Source organism: Vombatus ursinus, unplaced genomic scaffold, assembly GCF_900497805.2.
Source record: "Vombatus ursinus unplaced genomic scaffold, bare-nosed wombat genome assembly UNPS02014805.1, whole genome shotgun sequence".
In the NCBI taxonomy this organism is placed as follows: Eukaryota; Metazoa; Chordata; class Mammalia; order Diprotodontia; family Vombatidae; genus Vombatus; species Vombatus ursinus.
In genome coordinates, this window is record NW_020954583.1 from 16,121,640 (window position 1) to 16,146,172 (window position 24,533).

General features: G+C 33.7%; 1 protein-coding gene across 2 annotated transcripts in view; it reads right to left on the minus strand.

Moving 5' to 3' along the window:
• The window catches only part of ROBO2 (roundabout guidance receptor 2), a 633,674-nt gene that overhangs the window by 204,080 nt on the left and 405,061 nt on the right, over positions 1–24,533 (minus strand). For both annotated transcript variants that reach the window (XM_027874186.1, XM_027874188.1), the window contains exon 4: positions 11,735–11,873. In XM_027874186.1, coding sequence (XP_027729987.1) covers positions 11,735–11,873 — 139 coding nt within the window. The remainder of the gene's footprint in view (positions 1–11,734; positions 11,874–24,533) is intronic.

Genomic DNA, 24,533 nt, shown 5'->3' on the forward strand with positions numbered 1-24,533 from the left:
CTAAAGGAGGATAAGATTGATTAAAGTACTATATAGTACAAATATCACACTGATCTATTTTTCAATATAATTGTGTAATTTGAAGAATCTTACCTACTTTGTTTCATTTGTTATATTAGAAACACCTTATGAGTGATAAGTAAATTATAAGTAAATTTGGGGAGCGTGGAAAAATTACTTGTTAGATCTAGGGGTAGGAGAACAAATAAGAAATAGAGAAATTCATAGGAGGTAGACTAGATAATTTTGATCACATTAAATTAAAAAGGGTTTATACAAACAAAATCAATATAGCTAAAATTAGAAGAAAAGCAAGAAATTGGGAAGAAAATACAGCAAGTTTTTCTGACAAAGACCTCATTTCTCTAATACATAAAGAATCAAGTCAAATTTATATAAAAAAAAGACCCATCCTCAAATTGATAATTAGTCAAAGAACAGGGAGAGGCAGTTTTCAGAAGAAGAAATCAAAGCTATCAATAGTTATTTAAAATGCTCTAAATCACTAATAATTAGAGAAATGCAAATTAAAACAACTTGGAAGTACCACTTCCCACCCAGATGCTGGAGCAGATGTAGGGAAATAGGTACACTAATGAACTGTTGGTAGAGCTATGAACTAGTTCTGCAGAACAATTTGGAACTATGTCCAAAGGACCCAGCAATACTACTACAAAGTTTGTACCCCAAAAAGATCAAAGAAAAAGGAAAAGGACTCATAAGTACAAAAATATTTATACCAGCTCTTGTAAAGTTGGCCAAAAAAATTTGAAACTGAGGAGATTTCTATCATTTGGGGAATGACTGAATAACTGGAAGAAATGATGAAGGATATGGTTTCAGAAAAACCTAGAAACACTTATAGGAACTGATGCAAAGTGAAGTGAGCAGAACCAGAAGAAGAATGTACACAGTGACAGCAATATTGTAACATTAATGAACTGTGAAACACTTAGCTATTCTGATCAAAACAATGATACACAAAAATTCCAAAGAATGTATGAGAAATGCTAGTCACTTCCAGACAGAGAACTGATGGATTCTTAGTGCAGAGAGAAGCATATTTTTTTCTCTTTATTTTTTTTTTGATATCTGCCCTGCTCACACCCATAATATAAACTATGGGGAATGTTTTGCATGACTTCATATGCATAATGGGAATCATATATCTTGCCTTCTCAATAGGTGTGGTGAGAGGGAAAGAATTTCCAACTGAAAATTTTTTTAAAAATACCCTAGAGAAATGCGGAAGGAAAGGAACAGCCATTTATTAAGTGCAGGCTATTTTCCCAGACATTGTGCTTTACAAATTTTATCTCATTTGCTTCTCACCATTCTTTGAGGAAGGTGCCATTATTATCCCCATTTTACAATCAGGGAAACTGAGATACATAAGATTTAAGTGATTTGCCCAGAGTCATAGTTGCTGGTAAGGTTCTGAGCCTGGATTTGAAGTTAGGTCTTTCTGACTTCAGGCCCAGTGCCCTTTACCCTCCTTGCTGTGTCTAAACTATTATCTCTTCCTAAAGCAGTAGTAATCATACTGTTCTTCTAATCAGAAATAATAAGTAATACTATTTATAAGTTGTTGAGACAAAGTCTAACTCACAGCTCCTTTCTCTTGCCCTACCCTTCTCTCTCCTTCTCCTTGTGACCCCCTTTTTTTCCTTGGAGCAGGCTAAGGAAGGTATTTTTAATTGCCCAACTTCTAGTTACCCCTCCCAACAATACGAAGGATGTATGAGAGATGAAGAAGAAAGGGAAAGAATTCAATTTTCATTGCAATTTATATTATAACTTGCACTTTATTTTATTTGTGTTTATTTATTTATTTGTGTTTTCTATGCTACTGCTAATAAATAGCCTTTAACAGTTATTTTCATCTAAGCTTGTGAGTTCCCCGGCTTCAGAATGAAAGAGGGAACCAATAAATGATTAGACAATTTCTGCAATTTTGGTAATTTCTTACATTATAGAATATACCCTGAATTCCCTTTGAATCCAGAAAAAGAATTAACAAGAAATAAGCCTGGCACAGTCTCTTCCTAGATAGGAATTTGGGGGTGGCTACACATGAGTGTACTGAGTGCACCCTGGGAGGACTGCTGTAGTCATTTAGTCTTGCCTGGCATTAGATGATTTTTACACCCATGCACTACTAAATCCACAAGGGTAATTCCCTCCTCCTTACATTTCACTGAAGACATATTTACTGAGCAAAGCCAGGTGCTCAGAACCTATGAGAAGAAAAATAGACATATGAGTGCTTAAAGGCAAGTAAAAATATTCTCAACTATTCTCTGAATATTGAAAACCTGGAAAAAATCTTTTCTGTATAAAACAGTTTAAAAGGCTACTAGTAGAAGGTTTCATAAATGCTAACTTTTAATGGAAAATCTTTCCTTTTAACCAAGACAAGGAAGAAAACCCCATATTAGAGACTGGATAATTTTACTTTTTTTTTCAGATTGGATAATTTTAGATGTTGTAGTTGCCCTCCAAAGCTTCACTAGAAAATTGGTTTAAAAAAAATGAACTGCTATACAAATCTTTTTCAAATTTCATTAAGTGGCAAGCTAAAGAAATATCATGGTTTATACAACCTCCCATCACACAACAGCTTACATTATATAACAAAGTCAATGTTGTTGATTCAGGCTATATTCAATTAAAAGACATTACCATTATTCTTCATCAAAGGCTCTATTTTCCTCTCACTATGAATGTAATTTTTAATGTGCTTATTTCCAAAAAGAAAAATAAACTCTTTAAAATATCATTAGAGGAGGGAAAACATTCTGGTGAAAGTTTACACTTTCCCCCTTCATACTTCTATGATTCAGGTGGTAGGATAACAATAGTGATAATGAACTTTACAATTTTTTAAATTTCAATGTTGTGTTCAGGAAATAGATTGCTTTATCTTTTAACCTTACAGTTTCAAGATGGCAGAGTAAGAAGTAAGTCATACTCACTGTCCCATATCAACCTCTGAAAGCCAAGAAAATATCAACAGCTGAACTTGTAGAAAGAGAGGGTGCAGCAGTCCTGTAGCCCAGGAAGCTTGAGGGAGCCCTGGGGGAGGGGGAGCAGTACAGAACAGGATATGTCCCAGCAAGCTAGCAGAGAGCCCTACTTCCACATACCAGGGGGAGAACCTGAATCCCAAGTGGTGGAGCAGGCAAGCACCAACACCAAGACCCCCAAATGCCTCAGTATGGGCAGGGGAACCAGTGGATTAATCTGATCTAATTAAGTGATTGTACTGGGAGAAAAGGAAAAGAAGAGGCAGACAACGGCAAATTATGTCACAGAAAAACACACAAAAAAACCTATTAAAGTAGAGGGAAAGAAGGGAGGGAGATGAGCATTGTTTGAACCTTACTCTCATGGGATTTGACTCAAGGAGGGAATACCATAATCAGTTAGGTATAGAAATCTAGCTTGCCCTATAGGCAATAGGAGGGAAAAGGGGGGAAAAAAGGGAGAGGGGATGGAAGGGCAGGAAGAAGTAGTAAGGGTAAAGGGTAAGAAAAGGGAGAGAATTAATAGAAGGGAGGCAGGACTGAGAGATGTGGTGGTCTAAAGCAAAACACTAGTGAGGAAGGAAAGGGAGAAAGGAGAAAGAAAAACATAAATGGGGGGGGGAAATAGGATGGAGAGAAAGACACTGATAGTAATCATAACTCTGAGTGTGAATTAGATAAACTCTCTCACAAAACAGAAGTGGATAGCAGAATGGATTAAAAACCATAATCCTACAATATGTTGTTTACAGAAACACATTTCAAACAGAGGGACACACACAGGGTAAAGGTAAAAGGCTAGAGTAGAATATGGTATGCTTCAAATGAAGTAAAAAAAAATGCAGGGGTAGCAATATTGATCTTAGACAAAGCAAAACCAAAAATAGATCTTATTAAAAGAGATAAGGAAGGAAACTACATCCTACTAAAAGGCACCATAGACAAAGAAGTAATATCATTATGAAACATATATGCACCAAGTGGTATAGCATCCAAATTCTTAGAGGAGAAGTTCAGGAAGTTACAGGAAGACATAGCAAAAGTATAATAGTGGGGGACCTCAACCTCCCCCTCTCTAAACTAAATAAATTTAACCACAAAATAAACAAGAAAGAAGTTAAGGAGGTGAATAGAATTTTAGAAAAGTTAGGTATGGTAGACCTTTAGAGAAAATTGAATGGGGATAGAAAGGAATATACTTTTTTCTCTGCAGTACATGGCACATACACAAAAATTGACCATGTACTAGGGCATAAAAACCTCATAATCCAGTGCAGAAAGGCAGATATAGTAAATGCATCCTTTTCATACCATGATGGAATAAAAATTATATGTAATAAAGGGCCATGGAAAGCTAGACTAAAAATTAATTGGAAACTAAATAATCTAATCCTAAAGAATGAATGGGTCAAACAACAAATCATAGAAACAATCAATCACTTCATTCAAGAGAATGACAACAATGAGACAACACACCAAAACTTATGGGATTCAGCAAAAGCAGTACTTAAGGGAAATCTTATATCTCTAAATGCTTACATGAAGATCAATGAATTGGGCATGCAACTAAAAAAAGACTAGAAAAGGAACAAATTAAAAATCCTCAATTAAATACCAAATTAGAAATACTGAAAACCAAAGGAGAGACCAATAAAATTGAAATTAAGAAAACTATTGAACTAATTAATAAAACTAAGAGTTGGTTTTATGAAAAAAAAACAATAAAATAGATAAACCTTTGGTCAATTTAATTAAAAAGAAGAAAGACAATAACCTTGCAGTTTCTTAGTTGGACTTATTTGTATTAATTTAACCTGTGAAGCACTTTTATTTTGACAAAATAGGGTCTACTTATTTCAGCCAAATGTATTCACATTGTGAATGAATGGCTTCCTATTCATTTTTAGTTGTCTAGAATAAGTCATATTACACTCACTTATACTTTTTTTTACTTTAGTCACGGATTGTAATGGACTTTTTTAGACTCATTAATATAAAACAAAAATGAGGACTCTTTATCCTATGGCCATTGTTTCTAAAACATACATTTTTAGAATGAGTTTTTTATATGCTTTAGGCTTAACTTTGATAAAAATCTATTTCCTTCATTAATCTAATATTCAAGTATTCTATTAATTCAACATCATTTACTATAAAGATGCACAATGTACTTTAACAGTAAATAATACACTGTCCTCTGAAAGATAATAATGATACACTATTTAGATACAGAACCTCTCCTTTCATAATTAGAGAAAAGTCAATATACAACAAATTCTCTAATATCTCCTAGGCTACCAGCCTCTTCAGACAGCATATGTACAAGTCAGTCAGTCAATAAACATTTATTTAGAGACTATCATGTGCCAGGCACTATTCTAAGCCTTGAGGAAAAAAAGAAAATAAAAGACAATCACTGCTCTAAAGGAGCTCATGAAGTTTAATGGCGAAAACAACTATGTACAAAGACACTGTATATAGGATAAATTGGAAATAATCAACAAAGGGAAGGTAACAGAATTAAAAAAAAAAAGGAAAATCTTCCTATGTAAGGTGGGATTTTAACTAGAACTTGGAAGGAAGCCAAGGAAGTCAGGAGGTAGAAATGAGGAGACACAGCAGTACAGGTATGGAGGACAGCCAGCAAAAATTATCAGGAGTTAGAGTATCTTGTCTGAAGAACAGTAAGGATGCTAGTGTCACTCAATCACAGTAAGTAAGCAAGAGGAGGAGGGTTTAAGGTATATGAATACTAAAGGTGTTGGGGAGGGGAGGGAAGGCAGCTTATGAAGGGCATTGAAAGCCAAGTAGAGGATTTTATATGTGACCCTGAAAGTAATAAACAGTCAATAGAGTTCATTGTGGGTGGGTTGATGAATGACATTGTCAGACCTCTGCTTGAGGAAGATCACTTCATTAACTCATAATAGGGTGGTTAATAAGTGAAGTAGAACTAGAAGAGAAAAAAAAAATGAGTTCAGTTTTGGACATGTTCAGTTTAAGATATCTATAGGGCATCTAGGTGTGTGAGATGTGTAATAGGTAGTTGCAGCTGCAGGACTGAAAGTCATCAGAGAAGTTTGGATTGGATAAGTAGAACTGAAAATCATCAGCATAAAATGATAATTGAATCCATGAAAACTAATGAGATCAGCAAGTGAAACAATATGGAGGTAGATGAGAAAAGGACCCAGGACAGAACCCTTTAGGACACATAGGGTTATGGGACATGACATGGATGAAGATCAAGCAAAGGAGATGGAAATGAGAGATCAGTTAGGTAGGAGAAGAACAAGGAGAAGATCACAAAAACCTAGAAAGAAAAGAGCACAAAGGAGAAGAGGTTTATTGACAATGTCAGAGGCTACAGAGAATTAAATAAGGATGAGAATTCAGAAAAGATCATTCAATTTGGCAGTTAAGAGACTGCTATTAATTGTGGAGAGGACAGTTTCAGTTTAATAATTAGTTCAGAAGCCGAAATGCAGAGTTAAAATGTGAATGAGAGGAAAGGAAGTAGAAGCATCTATTGTTGATGATCTTATCAAGTTTAGCAATGAAAGGCAGGAGAGATATGGGATGATAGTGAAGATGGATGGATCAAATGAGAGTTTTTTGAGGATGGAGAAAGACAGGGATATTTATAGGGACAGATTGAAATTAAGTGAGAAGGTGGGGATGATAAAGGGGGCAATCGGCTGAAGAAGTGGGTGAGCTTTGGCAAGGAGAAGGGTCACTTCATATGAAAAAGATAGAAAGCAGAGATAGTGACAGAAGGCATCTGGGTGATATGAGATGAGGAGGAAAGAGAAGAGGGAGATGTAGGCAAAGGATCTCAATTTTATCAGTAAAATATGAGATGAGGTTCTCATCTGAGAGGGTGAGGGTAAAGATAAGCCCTGAAAGGTTTGAGGAGAGTTGAAAGGGTTTGGAAGAGCTACTGTGGTGAATGGGATGGTGACTGAAGGCTCAGCTGTTTTTAGCTTTCACAAAGTAACAGGCCAATCTTCTAGTCATGAATTCTCTGATGACATCTTTTTTTTTTAATTTGTAAATTCTCTTGCATAACTCTTTTTTTTGAATTGTGAGGCAACCTATCCATGCCCACCACACAGTTCTCATTGCCATTTGGCAGGCTTTAGCTTCAATTAGTATTCCATGATTTGGAGCCATATAACATTGCAAGAAGTATGTGGTTGTTAAAAATAAGGACTTTTGTTTCTGAAAGAAATTTGGTTTCATTGAAAAAAACTGTACTATTTCCTTTTTTCCTCCTGCTTAGTTCTAGGCCCTCTTTACCACCATAAATTCCATTCAAATAAAACATTCAAAAGGCCATCTTTTAAATAATAATGCACTTCATTTTATACTGCTTTACAATTTTCAAAATGTTTTTCACATATATTATTCCTTTTGAAACTCAAAATTCACCAAAGCATTGCAGCTATTGTAACATCCACTTAACAGATGAGAAAACTGAATCTCACAGGGGTTGTGATTTTCCAAAGGTCACCAGGGTCGGAAAATCCAAACATACATTATATATTTTTTAAAATTTTATATTTTTTATTCTGAATTTAATGAATACTCAAAAAGTATTTCCAAATTCAAAATATAACAGAAAATATTATCAAACCACATATATACTAAGTATACTTTGCTTTTTAAAATGTATATGATAAATTCAACATGCTACAGTCAAAGCTGCCCTACTTGCTTGTGTTTCCTCAGACATATTTTTTAAAAGGAAAAAAAAAAACACATGTAAAAGTTTTAACTTCTCACCATGACTGGTTTCTGTGATAACTGAAATCAATAAAAGGAACCCAAGCTTAGCAATTCCAAATAATTTTATCCAAATGCGTAAGAAATGTCTGAACTGAAATATAATGATTTTAAATTGTGAAATCAATTATTTAAAATGAGAAACCTCCACGGGGTAAGAAACTGTTACATAATAATTTATGCATATTTATGATGACTATGTTATCATAAATCAATATATTCATGGAAGTCAACTATTGGATATAAATACAACACTGAATTAAGCGTTTTACTCAGAAGACTTCCAGATATCTATTATAGCTAACCTTCTCTGTCCTGACCTACGATCCACATCTGTCTAATTGAACACATCAAAATGGTTGTTTCCTATGCACCTCAAACCCAATACATCCAAAACAGAGCTCATTATCTTTTCTCTCAGGCCTTCCCATTCTTCCCTAATTCCATACATCTATCAAAAGCATCATAATCCTTCCAGTCATCCACATTAGCAATGTCAGAGATAGTCTCAAAATTTCAATTTCCCTCATGTCCCATGAAACCTCTTCTCCTTTGTGCTCTTTTCTTTCTAGGTTTTTGTGATCTTCTCCTTGTTCTTCTCCTACCTAACTGATCTCATTTCCATCTCCTTTGCTTGATCTTCATCCATGTCATGTCCCATAACCCTAAGTGTCCTAAAGGGTTCTGTCCTGGGTCCTTTTCTCATCTACCTCTATACTGTTTCACTTGTTGATCTCATTAGTTTTCATGGATTCAATTATCATTTTATGCTGATGATTTTCAATTCTACTTATCCAATCCAAACTTCTCTGATGACTTTCAGTCTTGCAGCTGCAACTACCTATTAGACATCTCACATACCTAGATGTCTTCTTGCCAGTTCTACCACCACATCTCACTCTTCCCTTACATAGTCAGTGCCTAAGGTAAGGTCTGCATCTTCTCTTATTTGGGCTTTTGCAGTAGCCTCTAATTGTTCTCTGTAGCTCAGGTTTCTCCATTCACCAATCCATCCTCCACCCAGGTGCCAAATTGATATTTTGGTCTGACCATGTCAATCCCTTGATTTGTGAAGTTTCAAGGGCTCCCTAGAGCTAGTAGGATAAAATATAAATTCCATCTGACTCCAAACTAATGATATTTAAGTTCATTGCACTTCATTTCCCTTCAAACATTCTATGTACCTGTCCAACTAGGGACTACTTGCTATTCTTTATATTCTCTATGACATTCCATCTCCTATTTCCATGCCATTGTTTATACTGTCTCCCACATTTTGGACTGTACTCCACCTCATAGAATACCCGGCTCCAATATTGAGTTCAATAGTAAGATCATTGAGTGAAATGGTATGGTAGTTTATTAACATTTCTCACATTACTCATAATTTTTGTCCAGAGGAGTTGGGTCAGTTTATAGCTCTAACAACAATGTATTAATATGTCCATTTTCCTGCAATTCTTCCAACATTTCTAGTTCCAACTTCTACTATCTTTGGCAATTGGTGGATGTGAAACCTCAGAATTATCATAATTTGCCATTCTCTATTTATGATTTGGAGCATTTTTGCATGATTGTTGGTTTTTGCAATTCTTTTGAAAACTGTTTGTTCTTGTCCTTTGACCATTCATCTTTGATGGGATAGTTCACTGTCGGTGTAAGTCCATAAATATATTTTTAATGTTAGACTTGTAGCAGAGCTGTTTGAGGCAAAGATTTTTTACTCTAATTGGTAGCTTCTATTTTGATTTTTATAAACTGGTTTTATTTAAACAGCTTTTATGTAATAGAAATTATGTTTAGTCTTTACTAATTATCTCTTGACTTGTTATGAAATCTCCTACAAACCAGAGTTGTGTAAGATATAACTTTCCATTCATTTCCTTTCATTTTTAAATGATAATGGTCTTTTATATTTATACTGCTAATCCATTTGTAGCTTACTGTTGTATATGAGGTAAGATTGTTATCTAACTCTACTTAGTATTCACTATCCTGCTTTCTAGTTTTCTCAAATTCTTTTGTTGAAAAAAGAATATTTTTTTAATAGTTTTGTGTTCTTGGATACATCTAATGCTGAGATAGGTGATCTGCTTCTAGGTCATATCCAATTTATTCCAATTTGTATCTATTTTTAACCAGTATCAAATGGTTTTGACTATTACTGTTGTATAATAAAATTTGAGACTTTTAAAGATTAGATATCCTTCATTCTTTGTGGTTGTTGATCAGTTGTGTCTCATTCTTCATGACTCCATTTGGGGTATTCCCAAATATTTCCAAAGATTTGGGATTTCCCAAATATTTCCAAAGATATTGGAGTAGTTTACAATTTCCTAGTCCAGCTCATTTTTCAAATAAGGAAACTAAGGCAAACAGGGTTAAGTAATTCACCCAGGATCACTAGTAGTATTTGAGGCTGGATTTGAACTCAGATCTTCCTGACTCCAGGTTTGGCACTCTAAACACTGAGCCACCTAGCTACCTTCCCCTCATTCCTATTTTATGAATATTGTTATTATTAATATTATCCTTGAGAGACCTGATCTCTTCTAAACATATTTTGCCTGGTTCTATAAAGAAAACCCTTTGTTATATGATTAGTATAACATTAAATTTATATATTATTATTTTTGTTATATTGATATAGCATAGCCATGAACAATGAACATTTCTCTAATTATTTTAAGAAGTCTTCCTGCATTTCTTCATTTAGTTATATTTACATAGTGTGTGTGTAGGTTAACTTCCAGAAATTATTTTCATTCTGTAGTTGTTCTTAATGGATTTCCCATCTTATTTCTTTCTGATGTTTTTTTTTTTTGTAATGGACAAAAATGCCAATGACTTTTTGTAGATTTGTTTTCCATCCTCATATTTTACCTGAGTCATTAACTGTTTTGATTACTTTCTTTCCTGATCCTCTGGGATCTTTCATATAAACTATTTTACAAACTGCAAATAATGGATAAAAGCTTCTCCCCTTTGTAAATTTTTATTCCTTTTATTTCCTTTTCTGGTATTATTACTATGGCTAAGATTTTTAGAATTGTCAAATAATAACAGGAGGAGGAGATATTCTTGCTTTATCACTAAACTTATTGGGAAAGCTTCCAGCATATTTTCATTACAAATAATGCTAGCTCTTACATACATACACATATAAATATATATCTAAATGGGTACATATGTATGTATATGCACACATGTTAATGTATACATAATTTTGTGTGTATATATGCATATATATAAAACTCTCTCTAGTATATATATAAAATTCTGTATGCACATAATTACATACACACACAAACACACATTTGATCACATTAAAGAAGGGGCTTTCAAGGCCTATGCTTTTTAAGGATTTTTTTCTCACTTAAATGGGTATCATATTGAAAGCTTTTTCTTTATATATTGAGCTATATGACCTATATCACAGTCTCTCAATGGGCTATCCTTCATTGCTGCAATACACTGCCTCCTCACCTCTACCTCAAAGAGTCCATAGCTTTTTTCAAATGCAACTCAAGTACTTCCTTCTACATGAATCCTTTCCTGATCCCTTCAAGTGTTAGTACCCACTCTCTCTCTAACCACTTTTTTTGAACTATTTTCTATTCACTTTATATTTATTCTGTAAATATTTATTTATGTGCATGTTATCTGTCCTGGTAGAAGGTAAGTTCTTTGAGAGTAAGGATTATTTAATTTTTTGTCTTTTTATCCCCAGTTCCCGTATCAGTCTCTGAAATATAATAGGCACTGATTAATGTTTGTTGATTGATTGAGAATAACTTCTTGTCCTCAGTTTGTTCATCTATGAAATGAGATTATTATCCTTAATGATCTGGGATTCCATCATTCCATAATCATAGACACACAGCTTTCATAGTTAAACCAATTTCAGTTTGGAGTTCTCTTACCTTCCTCTTGGTAAGTCTGTATCATCCTTCTTCCATCTTACAGTTGGTTGAGGATCTCCCTGGACCTGACATCGAAATTCAACAGCTTCTTCTTCCAGTATCACTTGGTTAATTGGCCGTCTGAGGAAAGTGGGTCGCTCTTAGGGGGAAAAAAGGTTTCAAAGTGAAGTATAGTGAGTGTTTTGTGTAAATAGTTTATTATATTTCTCCTGTCCTCAGTGTGGGTATCCATGAACACTCTTTTCTAAGCCCTCTTCACTTCTCCCATATTTCTCCTTGATAATCTCATTCCTCACATTATTCAATAAACATCTCCAGACAGTTGACTTACAAATCCATATGATGCCCCCAGGCTCTTCCTAGAATACCACATCTGAATTTCTATATGCCTGCTATATGTTTCCTTCCGAATGTCCATCACCCTCCCAGTCACCAAGCTTTAAAATCTTAGTGTTATTTTTTTAAACTTTTTCCCCGATTTCTCAAAGAGTAATCCAATCAGATGCAAAATTTCATTGATTCTACATCTGTAATATTTCTCTTGTCTTTCTCCATCTCTCTATTTACATAAGCCATTATGATCTCTTGCCTGCACTATTTTCATAATCTCTTAACTATTCTACTTGTTTCTTCTCTTTAATTCATGCTCCATACAGCTGACAAAATAATCCCCTTAATGCACAGGTCTCACCATTCTGTTTCCCCTAGAGAGGCTGTGTGGTGTGCTATTGTTGTATTAAGGAATCTCATCTGAGACACTTATTAGCTATACGATCCTGGACAAGTCCTTTAACCTCTCTGAGGCTCTGTTTTCTTATCCAATAAAATAGGGATAATAATATAATATAGGGATAATAATATAATAATAGTAACACAGAGATTCTGCAAGAGTCAAACAAGATGACAAATTTTGGAACTTAGCAAACCACAAAGCAATATATAAATGCCAGCTATTATTACAGCTCTTCAGCTTGGCATTTAAGTCCCTCTGCAAGCACATTATTACCCTACCTTTCCAGCTCCATTTCACACTATCTCCCTTCACACACTGTTTCAGTCAAATTAGACAAAAAGTTTCTCCTTTAACATGATTTGTTTTCTCTGGCTTCCATGCTTTTGTGTAGGCTGTTCCCCATGCCTTTAATGTGTTCCTTCCTCCTTTTTCTAGTCAAAACTTACTTAATTTCAGATTAGATGCCACCTCTTTCATGAATCCTTCCTGATTATCCTGGCTGATAGTGCTCTCTCCATCAACAAATTTTCCTAGAGCACCTTGTGAAAGTACTTCCTATAATCCCACCTCACTTTATCTTATAGCATCTGTATCCTGCCCTCCCTATCCCCACCTCTAGGACAAGAGCCATCTCATTTTTCATATTTATTTCCTTAGCACATAGTAAGTATTTAATGTCAATTAAATTAAAATGATAAACTGTTACTGCCCTTAAGTGGATTAATTTTTCTTATATTTCAAATAGTCTTAACTTGACATGAGTCTATATGAATTTGGTTTAACTGAACAGAACAAAGGGATCTAATCCTTCTGACGTGTAATTTGCATGTCTACTTATAGATGTCACACGTTTGGACATTTAATACACTGAGTTTATACATCTTAGGTAAATTGAGCTGAATTAGATGGAAGAAAAATTTTAATTCCCATCATAATACCAAATATAATTTTGGCTAATAAATACATAGATATAAGGTAGGGGATAGCAGTATTCCCTTTCCTCTGATCCTCCCAAATGACTATGGTGGCTCAGCAGCCACAGAGGGTTTAAACTGCCTGGATGGCAAAGAAAAAACACAGAAGTGAATATTTACAGTTGTGTTTCAACAGAGTCTAATGTTGCAAAAAAAAAAAGTATATGATTTGGCATGAACACAACATTCCTTAGAACAATTTATATCAGATTGTCACTTTCCACATTATTGCCAGCTGCTTACTTCGCTAAATGTTTTCAAAGATTCTGCCTTTTACCCCCATCTCCAACCTACTAAAAGCATTCCTCCTTTTTTTAACTTAGTTTTTATTTTGCTTCATGTTCTTCCACTATTCTTTTCCATGGTTGTCTGTGTAAACCTATTACATTTTTCCATGAACTTCATCTTTTCATACTTTCATACATTATTTACACATATAAGAAATGCTGGTTGTAGTCTCCAAAATTCAATAATTCTTCCATTAAAGTAATAGTTTCTTTTTTGTGACAGCTACCTGAACTTTTGTGTGATTCATTATTATAAGCTGTTTATTTATTTTCATTTATCTCTAAGTCACGGAGCTATGTTGACACCCAAGATTTCATATTGAAATAGAAAAACTATTATCCAGAAGAAAGAGGTGGCCTCAATAACTTTAATAAGATGATAGATTCAGAGTTGGAAGGAAGGAAGGGACTTTAGATGTCTTCCTGACTTGGAAGTCCAGTGCTATACTAACCACTACACCATGCTGCCTCATCTTTAGCTACGTATCTCTTTTTATGAACATACATAAAACTCTGAACATCAGTTTTCTCTACTGGAACTAGACATGCTATTGTTTTCCTTAAGTTACTGGGATGTGAACAAAATATCTGTTTTTCTCAGCATCTAAGAAGACATTTTGAGTTAGTTCAACCCCACTCTAAGACTCTACTATTCTTTAAAAACTTTGGGTCTCAACTACGAGTAGAGACCAGTTTATGGTATCTTTACTTCTGCTCCTGGGTTGCTAAACATAGCTAAAGTCACAAAATTGAAATTATTCTACCTCTTATAAATTTATGGTGCATAACCTCAGTTGGACCCTCTTTACTACCACCTATCATATCTCAGCAGAAGTTTTATTTACCTCTCATTGACTACTTATTTCACTACCCACAAGAGCCTGTACCAAGTCTTTCTCAAGTTTCCAATGTCACTTCATTTCTCCTATACACAATCACCACTGGACCATGATTGTAAGCCATGCATATCCACAAAAAACAGGGTAGAAGGTTGATTTACTGAAGAAAACTGAGGCCAGTTGATAGGAAATCCTTCAGGCCCCATCTTATAGTCATCAAACCTTCCTCAGAGCAAAAGATGTTCCTATTCCTCTCCAACAATAATCCTACATTCCCAATTCCATTCATTTTCCCTTGTTTCAGAACTTTGTTGAAATAACTATCTTATTTAAGTCATGGATCTCCAATTTCTTTTTCTCTACTAGTTCATTCCTTTCAGCCTACTTACATATACTTATATCTTCGTGGTCCTTTTTTTTTAAGTATCTTTCCCCAGTCCATCCTATCTAACCCTGCTATAACCCTAAATCTTATCCTCTCACCAAATTTCTTTTAAAAATAGTCTACACTTGATGCCTACCAATAAGAAATATCTGATCTGAAATTTCCTTAATTTCTTGTCATTTGGCTTTTATCATTCACTCCAATCAAATAACTCATTCAAAGGTTAACAGTGATCAATAGCTAAATTCACTCTTCTGGTATTTTTTCATTACTTGACCATTCTATGGCATCTGCCAATGCAGAGTGATTGATTACTCACCTCCTCTTCTACATACATGCTCCTCCTTTGGCTTCAAAGAGGCCACATTTTCTTGGCTCTCCAATCTTTGTAAATGATCCTTCTCTGTCTCTTTCACTGACTTCTTACCTTTTTCTCTACCCTTTGTAGAGGGTGTTCCCTATGGTCCTGTTGTCAACTCCCTTTTCTTTTCATTCAGCATCATCCTTTGAAAGTCTCATCCACTTCCACAGTTCAAACAATAGCTAGACTAAACAGGACTCCTAAAGGTAAATTTCTAGTCCTGACCTCTTTTCTGCATTCCCTTTTTATTTACCATTTCAAACTCAACATATATATGTGTGTGTGTGTGTGTGTGTGTGTATGCACACATATATTAACATGATTAATGTGAGAATTTCCTTTGCTCAACTATGAATATTTTTGTTACAGGGTTTTTTTTTTCTTTTTCCCAATTGGAGGGGAGGGAGAGATGGGAAAGAGGAAGACAAAATAGATTTTTGTTAAATCTTTAAAAAAGAAACTTAAAAACAAACAACATGTCCAATATTAAACTTTTTCTGTGACTTCCTTATTCTTTTGGATTCATTTTTTCTGTTGGATGTAAAACCATTCCAATTATCTATCATGTTTAAATATTTAGAAAGTCCTATAGATCATCTTTATCTATGGTATCTCTTGCAACTGTCTACTCTTTTCTCACTACCTCAATCCTAGTATAAGCTCTTATAACTCTTCCTTGCACTAATTTTTCATTTATTCAGAAATATTCTTTTACCAATATTTTAGTATGTGTGTATGTGTATAAATAATTCTGTTGTTTCTTCATTGTGCATCAGTTTGAACTTATTTTCTTGTTATTTCCTGAAATCTTTATATTCCTTACTTCTGTTTTTTTTTTGTTTTGTTTTTTGTTTTTTGCTTTTTGGTGAGGCAATGGAGGTTAAGTGACTTGCCCAGGGTCATACAGCTAGTAAGTGTCAAGTGTCTGAGGCTGGATTTGAACTCAGGTCCTCCTGACTCCAAGGCTGGAGCTCTATCTACTGTGCCACCTAGTTGCCCCCTACATTTCTTATTTCTTTCTGCATAATTATATTAGTACTCTAGTTTTGTTTGTTTGTTTGTTTGTTTTTGGTGTTCTTTCCACAGAGTGCTGCTATAAATATTTTGGTATTTTTGATCTTTTGTATACTATGAATATATTCCCAGTAGCAGAACTGCTTGATTATAGAATATAGACAGTTTAATCACTTTTCTTCATTCCATACTTATGTCCAGAACTGTTGCATCACTTTATAGCTTAGTCAACAGTTTATTTTTTTCTCACAGTTCCTATAACATTAACTCTTCCCATTTTCAGTCAGCTTTGTCAATTTGCACAATGTAAGGCAAAAATTCAGATGTACTAATTTGCATTTGCCTTCCTATTAATGATTTAAAATGTTTTAATTTTGTAATTTATAGCTTGAATTCCTTCTTTGGAAACTTATTCATTTCATTTGACCACTTTTTAACTGTGGAATGATTCTTAGCCTAACAGATTTTTCGGTTTCCTGTACATTTTGGATACAAGACTTCTATCAGTGATAATGATACAAATATCTTTCCACCTTACAATTTCTATTCTAATTCTGTATTCATTGATTTTAATCATGTATAAAGTTTTTTCAGGTTTTTTAAGTCAACATTGTATGTTTTTTATATTTTATATTTTACAAACTATTCTATCTTATAGTTAAGCATTCTCACTCCAATTTTCATTGTGAAAAGTACTTGCTTTCATTCCTTTCTCTTTTTACGGTTCAACTTTTTAAAAATTCATATCTGAATTTTGAACTTATTATAGTATATCATATATAACAATTGACCTAAACTTAATTTATGCTCAATTGCATTATAGTTTTTTTCCAACTGTTATTATCAAAAAAGGAACATATGACCTAATAATTTGTGTTACTGGGTTTATTAAACATTTGGTGACTGTTTATTTTTATTTCTCAAAAATCTAGCTAGCCTATTCCAATGATATACTTTTCTATTTCTTATTAGTACCAAATGGTTTTATAATTTCTGCTTTATCATATAGTTTGACACCTAGTAATAGTATGCTTCCTTTATACTTTTTTCTTGTTATTCTTCTTTAGATTTTATAAGCTTTATTATTATTTTGTTGAGTTATAGAAAGTATCTAACAAGTAATTTGATTGATGTAATACTAAATCTGTAATTTAGATCAAAACCCCTTTTTCATAAGATTTGCATAGCTCAAACATAAGCAGCAAATAACTTTAATTACATAAATCTATATTTTCCCAAACTTCTAGTTTAAATGACAATATTGAAAAATTGACAATAATGTCAAAACATCAATAATGATAAAAATATCAATATATATGCAGTCTTGGGGTGGGGCAAGGGGAGAGATGGGGAGAAAATTTGGAACTCAAAATCTTATGGAAATGATTGCTGAAAACTAAAAAGAAATAAATTTATTAATTAAAAAATAAAAAAAACCTTTGTCTCTACAAATTTGTACCATTTCTTCTCCTTACTTCTACCTATTGTTCCTCCCAATTCTAAACTCCTTGACTTTCTTTTTATTATTATTTTTTCTCTTTGTTTGACATAGCTCAGACAAGAATGTGGTGCCTAATTCCTCCTGCCCCTTCCCAACTTCAATTATTCTTTTCTTTTATTAATATTAATTTGTAATGCCCCCTGAACAAGGGATCATATTATATTTCACTCCCTTAGTTACTTCTTTCTCATTATAGTAGTCTCTAAAATTTATGTGTAAGAATGCTGAGTCTTTTTTTTTGCATTTGTTAATTAATTAACTAATTTTTAGTTTTTAACATTCATTTCTATAAGCTTTTGAGTTTTAATTTTCTCATTCTTCCTCCTCTCCTCCTTCTCTAAAATGGCATGTAATCTGATATAGGCTCTACATATACATTCCTACTAAACATATTTTCACATTAGTCATGGAAGAATTAGAACCAATAGAAGGAACCACAAGAAAGAAGAAACAAAACAAACAGAAGAAAAAAAAAACAATAGTATGCTTCGATTTGCATTCAGACTCCATAGTTCTTTCTCTGGATGTAGATAGCACTTTCCATCAGGAGTCTTTTGGAGATGTCTTAGATCTTTGCATTGCTGAGAAGAACTAAGTGTATCAAAGTTAGTCATCACAAAACGTGGTTGTTTCTGTGTACAACGTTCTCCTGGTTCTGCTTACTTCACTCAGCATCAGTACATACAAGTCTTCCCAGGTTTTCTTAAGTCTGCCTGCTCATCATTTCTTACAGCACAATAGTATTCCATTACATTCATACATCACAATTTGTTCAGCTAATCCCCAATCAATGGACTTCCCCTCAATTTCAAATTCTTTGCCACCACAGAAACAGCTGCTATAAATACTTTTGTACATGTGGGTCCTTTTCCCATTTTTATGATCTCTTTGGGATACAGCCGCAGAAGTGCTATTGTCGGGTCAAAGGGTATGCACATTTTTATAGCCCTTTGAGGATAGTTCCAAATTACCATCCAAAATGGTTGGATCAGTTCACAACTCAACCAACAATGCATTAGTGTTCTAATTTTCCCACATCTTCTCCAACATTTATCATATTCTGGTTTTTTCAAGTTAGCCAATCTGATAGGTATGATGTGGTACCTCAGAGTTATTTTGATTTGCATTTCTCTAATCAATAGAGATTTAGAGCATTTTTTCATATGACTATAAGTAGCTTTAACTTCTTCACCTGAAAACTGCCTGTTCATATCCTTTGACTATTTATTATTTTGGGAATGACTTGTAAGGAATACTAAGTCTTGATGGAGGCAGTGATGTGCGGATGGAAATATTCTGTAACTCAGTGTGCCTAATTCTATTTTTTTTTCTTTTTCCCTCATTATTTATTCTTTCTGATGTCTCTCTTTTTTCCTCCCTACTTCAAGCTCCTATGAATTTTGTTTTGCTGGGTTCTCAATGATTTCCTCCTTACTAGTAGGAGTTTGTACCAAGATGTACAATTTAAAGACACTGATTTCCTGAGATTCTTCAACAGCAGCAAATTTTGTTGCAAGACCCTAGTTTAATCCACTCTTGCTTCTGTAGGCTCACTTTATATCATATCCAGTTTTTCTACAACACCAAAAATGGAGGAAAAATTGGAAAACCTCCTGTTCACTTTTCCTTTTCCATAATTTCTTTGGTACTTCTTTCCTGGTTCTCTTTATCACTAGAGGTATAGAGGTATATTATTAACTACTGCCATTTTTATATTGATTTACTTACGATGAAATGTTTTTTTTTTTTACTTCAACATAGTAATTTGTTTCTTTATTTATTCTTCTTTTGATTTTCCCCATTATACCTTTTACTCCTTGGATTCTTTAGCTCACTGGTGCTCTCCTTGATTTCTTCAGTGACTCAGACATTTTAGGAAGGATTTTCTTGTTTTGTTTTATTTTTTCATTTTTTATTTTTTTAGGGCAATTGGAGTTAAGTGACTTGCCCAGGGTCACACAGCTAGTAAGTGTCAAGTGTTTGGTCTGAGACTGGATTTGAATTCAGGTCCTCCTGACTTCAGGGACCAGTGCATGTGTTTTTATTTTTTTAACAAACAAATATTTCTCCACCCAACATTTATTGGCTTATCTATATCTAGCCACTTGAAAACAACCACCTCATTTCTTAATATTTCATTGCTATCTGAAAGTATCTAACTTTTTTATTTTGGTTATTTTGTATCTAAAATATCTCATCCACCTCTTATTTCTTTGAAAGATTGATTGAATCTTTCCCTTTACTGAACATTCTTTCCTTCCTTCAATGAGCAGTTTCAACTTTCCAAGGTGTGCTATTCTGGTGCTAAATAACCTCCTTTCCTTTGCAGAATGTCATATTCCATTTTTTTCCCTTTGATATAACCACGAAGGAATGCTATGATATTATGATTAGCTCTCTTTTCTTATTTCTTTTCTCTTGCTGCTTTCAAAATATAGTAGCTCTCCACTTTGACTACAATCTTTCTTGGTTAAGAATCACGCTTATTTCTGTTGACAATTTGTGGATTTTCTCAATCTGAACTTCACCTCCCTCCAATATTTCTGGCCAATTTTTTTTCTGTAGGATTTTTTGAAGTATGCTACCAGGATTTCTTTTTTCATTATTTATTTTTTATAAAAGATCTAAAATATTTATATTATTTCTTCATATCTATCTTTAGTTCACAAAACATAACTTCTTATCACTTTTTACAAATTTCTTTTCTATTTTTACTTCTTCTGCCACATTTATGCATTCCAATTCTGTCCTCTTTTTCCAGATAATTACCTATCATTGAAAATATCTTTTGTTTTAAATTTTCTAGCCTCTGTTTATGCTTGGTAAAATTCTTCTTTCATGGGGGTGGGAGCTTTAACCCTGTCTTAGTTCAATAGGGGGAACTGGAAAAGAGGCTTAGGAAGGAGACAAACCTGGCACCTGTCTTGGTAGATTGCCACAGGGATAACTCCAAAAGTCATTGCCCTAAATTTTTGCAGCCAAGGTTGCAGGACATCCTCATGCCAGTACATATATAGAGGCCAAGCTGGAGGAGCATCCCTCAAAGCACCAACAATGATACAATGAGAATAGTGATTTGGTTTTTATTTTTTCACTCAAAAGAATTACGTTGTGGTAGATTCTTTCACTTTTCATCTTTAACAACTGGGTTTTTTTGCATTTGAAGGTTCTTTGTACTACTTGATATGCAGAGCAGGTTGCTATCTCTGTCCATCTGTCTCTTTCTAAACTGTACTGTAGTAGCAAAATATTTTATACAAGTATTTTATATGAGTTTAATTATTGTTTGATAAATTATTTAATTGAACTGAGCATCCAAAGGAGGACTTGGAATTGAGTGGGATTTTCTGATAAGATGAACAAAGTGCTGGACCTTGAATAAGAAGACCTAGCTTTGAGACCTCGATATGCTGCTTACAACTCTGTAATTATAGACTAGTAGCTTCATCTCCCTAAGCTTGTTTACTCATCCATAAAAGGGTGATAATAATATTGTTTCAGAAGTAATGTAGTAAGGTAGGAAAGTACATAATAAGCAGTAATATCCTATATAACTGTGAGCTCTTATTTTATTTTTCTAAATAACTGAACATTATACTTTATGAACTAAAGGAAGCCTCATGAATTTATCAGGAAATATTTATGTCTATTTTACCAAAATCAGCCTTTAAGGCACTGCTTAAAAATGTCTAACAAATAAACATGCTTTACAAATAGAATATTATCTTTTTGGTTTGTGGTAAATTGAGTAGTAAGTATCTCTCCTTTAAAAAAAAAGGAGAGTACAATTTCTTTAAATTTTTATAGTACATTTTGGCAATTTCAAACATCCATTTAAAGATTTTGTAGTCATAGATTTTTTTATTGAACTGTTGTCTTAATATTCATCATCCACCTTGAAAGGCTGCCTTTATACAAGGACTTTGCTCTACCACATTTGTCAAATATTCAGCAAGTCCAGTGCTATTCTTTCAGGGTCTACCGAAAAAGAAAGTTATTTGTATTAATTTTCTTTTTCTAAGGGATAGAAGTATAAAAATGAAAACAAACCTGAAACTGTTAAAAAGAATAAATGAAGATTATGTATAAGATAACATGCACATCAACTATGCTATAACACTGAATTAACATACTATGACAATGATAGGAAGGACTGTTTACACGTAGCATTAAAACTGATGCATCTGTTGTTAATGTAGTCAGCCAGTGCCAAAGATTATTCCTTGATGAATCTTAGAAATAAGAGGTGAATTACCATTATGCAAGGATTTATAAGATATCTTGCATTTACAAGGTTGAGTTTTATTTGGTGTAGAAAAGTCCTGGTGAGAAAACTCCCTCCACAGAAATAAATCAATAACTATTCTGCAACTTAAAGATAGATGTCCAAGTCACTGAGAGATTAAGCAACTTTCCTAGGGTCTCACAGACAATATGTGTGGGAGTCAAGAGCCCAGGTCTTCCAGAGTCTAAGGACAGAACTCTCTATTCACTATGATATACTGCCTTAGGTTGGATAGGAAAGGAAAAGTTTTCAGGACATGAAAATATTCACTAACAAATTGGTCACTTATAAAATTAATCCCTACTCAAACATCCTTCCTGGCTCACTCATGAAGTGTACTATGACCCTTATTATTTGTGTCACCTTGGGCAAGAAATTTTACCTCCCTGGGCCTCAGGTTCCACTACTGTAAAAATGAGGAAAGTAGACTAGAATCTTATCACTAGATGATCATAAACAATATTTTGAAATATCCTTTTATTTCAATGCCTTTTCAATGAAGCCAAATCTTCTTATATAAGATAGGAATGATGCAATTCTATGATTTGGCCTACTGTCATGTCTTCCTTTTATTCCTTTGACTGGTACTTTAAGATTCTCTAAGCATTTCACAAATATATCATTTATCTTATCTCATGTGCTCCTCATAATTACCCTGGGAGAAAAGTACTATTATTATCCCCATTCTACAAATGTCTGAGGCAGACAGAGGTTAAGTGACTTATTACAGCCAAATAGCTTGTGTTTAAGGCTGGACTTGAACTCAGACCTTTTGGATCCCAAGTCAGTATTCTATTCATTATGCAACCTAGCTGCCTTCCTTTTCTTTTTTGCCATTTTTACTGGGTAACACTTTTGCCTTTAAATGTTATACCCACATGCTATTGAGTCTTTTGATTAAAGCTAAGCACACTATGGGTACCCAACTATTTGTTAAACTGACAAACTTTATCTGAATTCTGTTTGTCTTTTTAGGCTTTTTAAGTTATCACCAAAAAGTATATAAATAAGAGTTGCCACAAAAAATCTCAAAGAAGGCCAAGTGGTAACTCAGTATCTTTCAAAAGAAAATGAAGACTTTCCAATTAGATGACTAGGTGTCAAGTTACTACATACAGCATTTTCCTACACAAGCCCCTAACAGCATTACAAATAACTTTCAGGACTACTATGCCTAACTGTAGACATATTCTAGAAATTCCAAACTGTCTTTTTTTTTTCTCAGCTAAAATGTGCTTGGAACAGTTTACCAATTGCCTACACAGTGATCCTCAGAAAGTCTAATACTGTCATGTGTAAGTACGTTTTGCTGCAATCCAAGTAATTTTATACTGGTGCCCCTGGAAAATACTTGATTCACAATTCTAAGAGGAGTAAGAAACAGGTCAGTTTGCTGTTAATATGACTAGAGCAACTGGGGCCAGGAACTTAGTAATGGGCATTTTCTATTCTCTTCTGCTCAAAGTAGAGCCTGGCTTAGTGATTGAAAATGACCCCAGAGAGTTGGAGGTATTAAAGTTTTGCCAGGTAGTCCCTGACTCTTGGAGAAAACAAAACAAAACAAAACAAAACAAACAAACAAACAAACAAACCAAAAACATTTGACTGGAATATTCTCAGAGTCATTTCTGGTAAAAAATAATGACCCAAATGGAAATCACTTTGTATATTAAAATGAGATTTGAGAAACATGACTGCATTTTAACTTTTGTGTCTTATTGAAGGAAATAAGAAATTCCTATAGTGAAGTGATATACTTAAGTATTTAAGATTTATTTTCAAAATTTGATGAGGAAATACCAATTTTTAGGGATAAAACATTCATATTTTCCCAAGTGTTGCTATTTCTCTGTATTATCTACATACAGTACTCTTTACTCCAGATTAAAAAGGTTAAATATATGCAAATATATTTTTATTTAAAATGTTTTGCATATGAAAACACATGAACAAATACAAAATCTAGCAGAGCTAAAGAAAATAAAAAGATTACATATTGGCTATAAAACAGGTGGTGAGTCAGTCAGTAGCTGCCTACAGATGTAACCAAAGAGATTCCTAGAAAATACTTTTGTTTCACTTGAATAGAATCTCACTGATAACCGTACTGGTCAAATCAATGAAGGATAAATGCCCTTTAAAAGTCAGTATTATATTACCTTGTATCTAATTTTGCAAACTACTGGAAGCAAAAGGGGGAAATAATGGATTGATAAAGTTCAGACACATTATCAGGCATGTGAAAATTATGATAACATTTTTTCCATATTGTCACTTTTTATGAAACATGCCTGACATAAATTGAGGAGAAAGTTATCTCTCGTGTAGTTTTCTGCCTGCGTATCATTAAGAGAACTCTCTGAATAGCACAATCTCTAATTATACAACTATGGAGTGATTAGAGGAAATGCCATCACCAA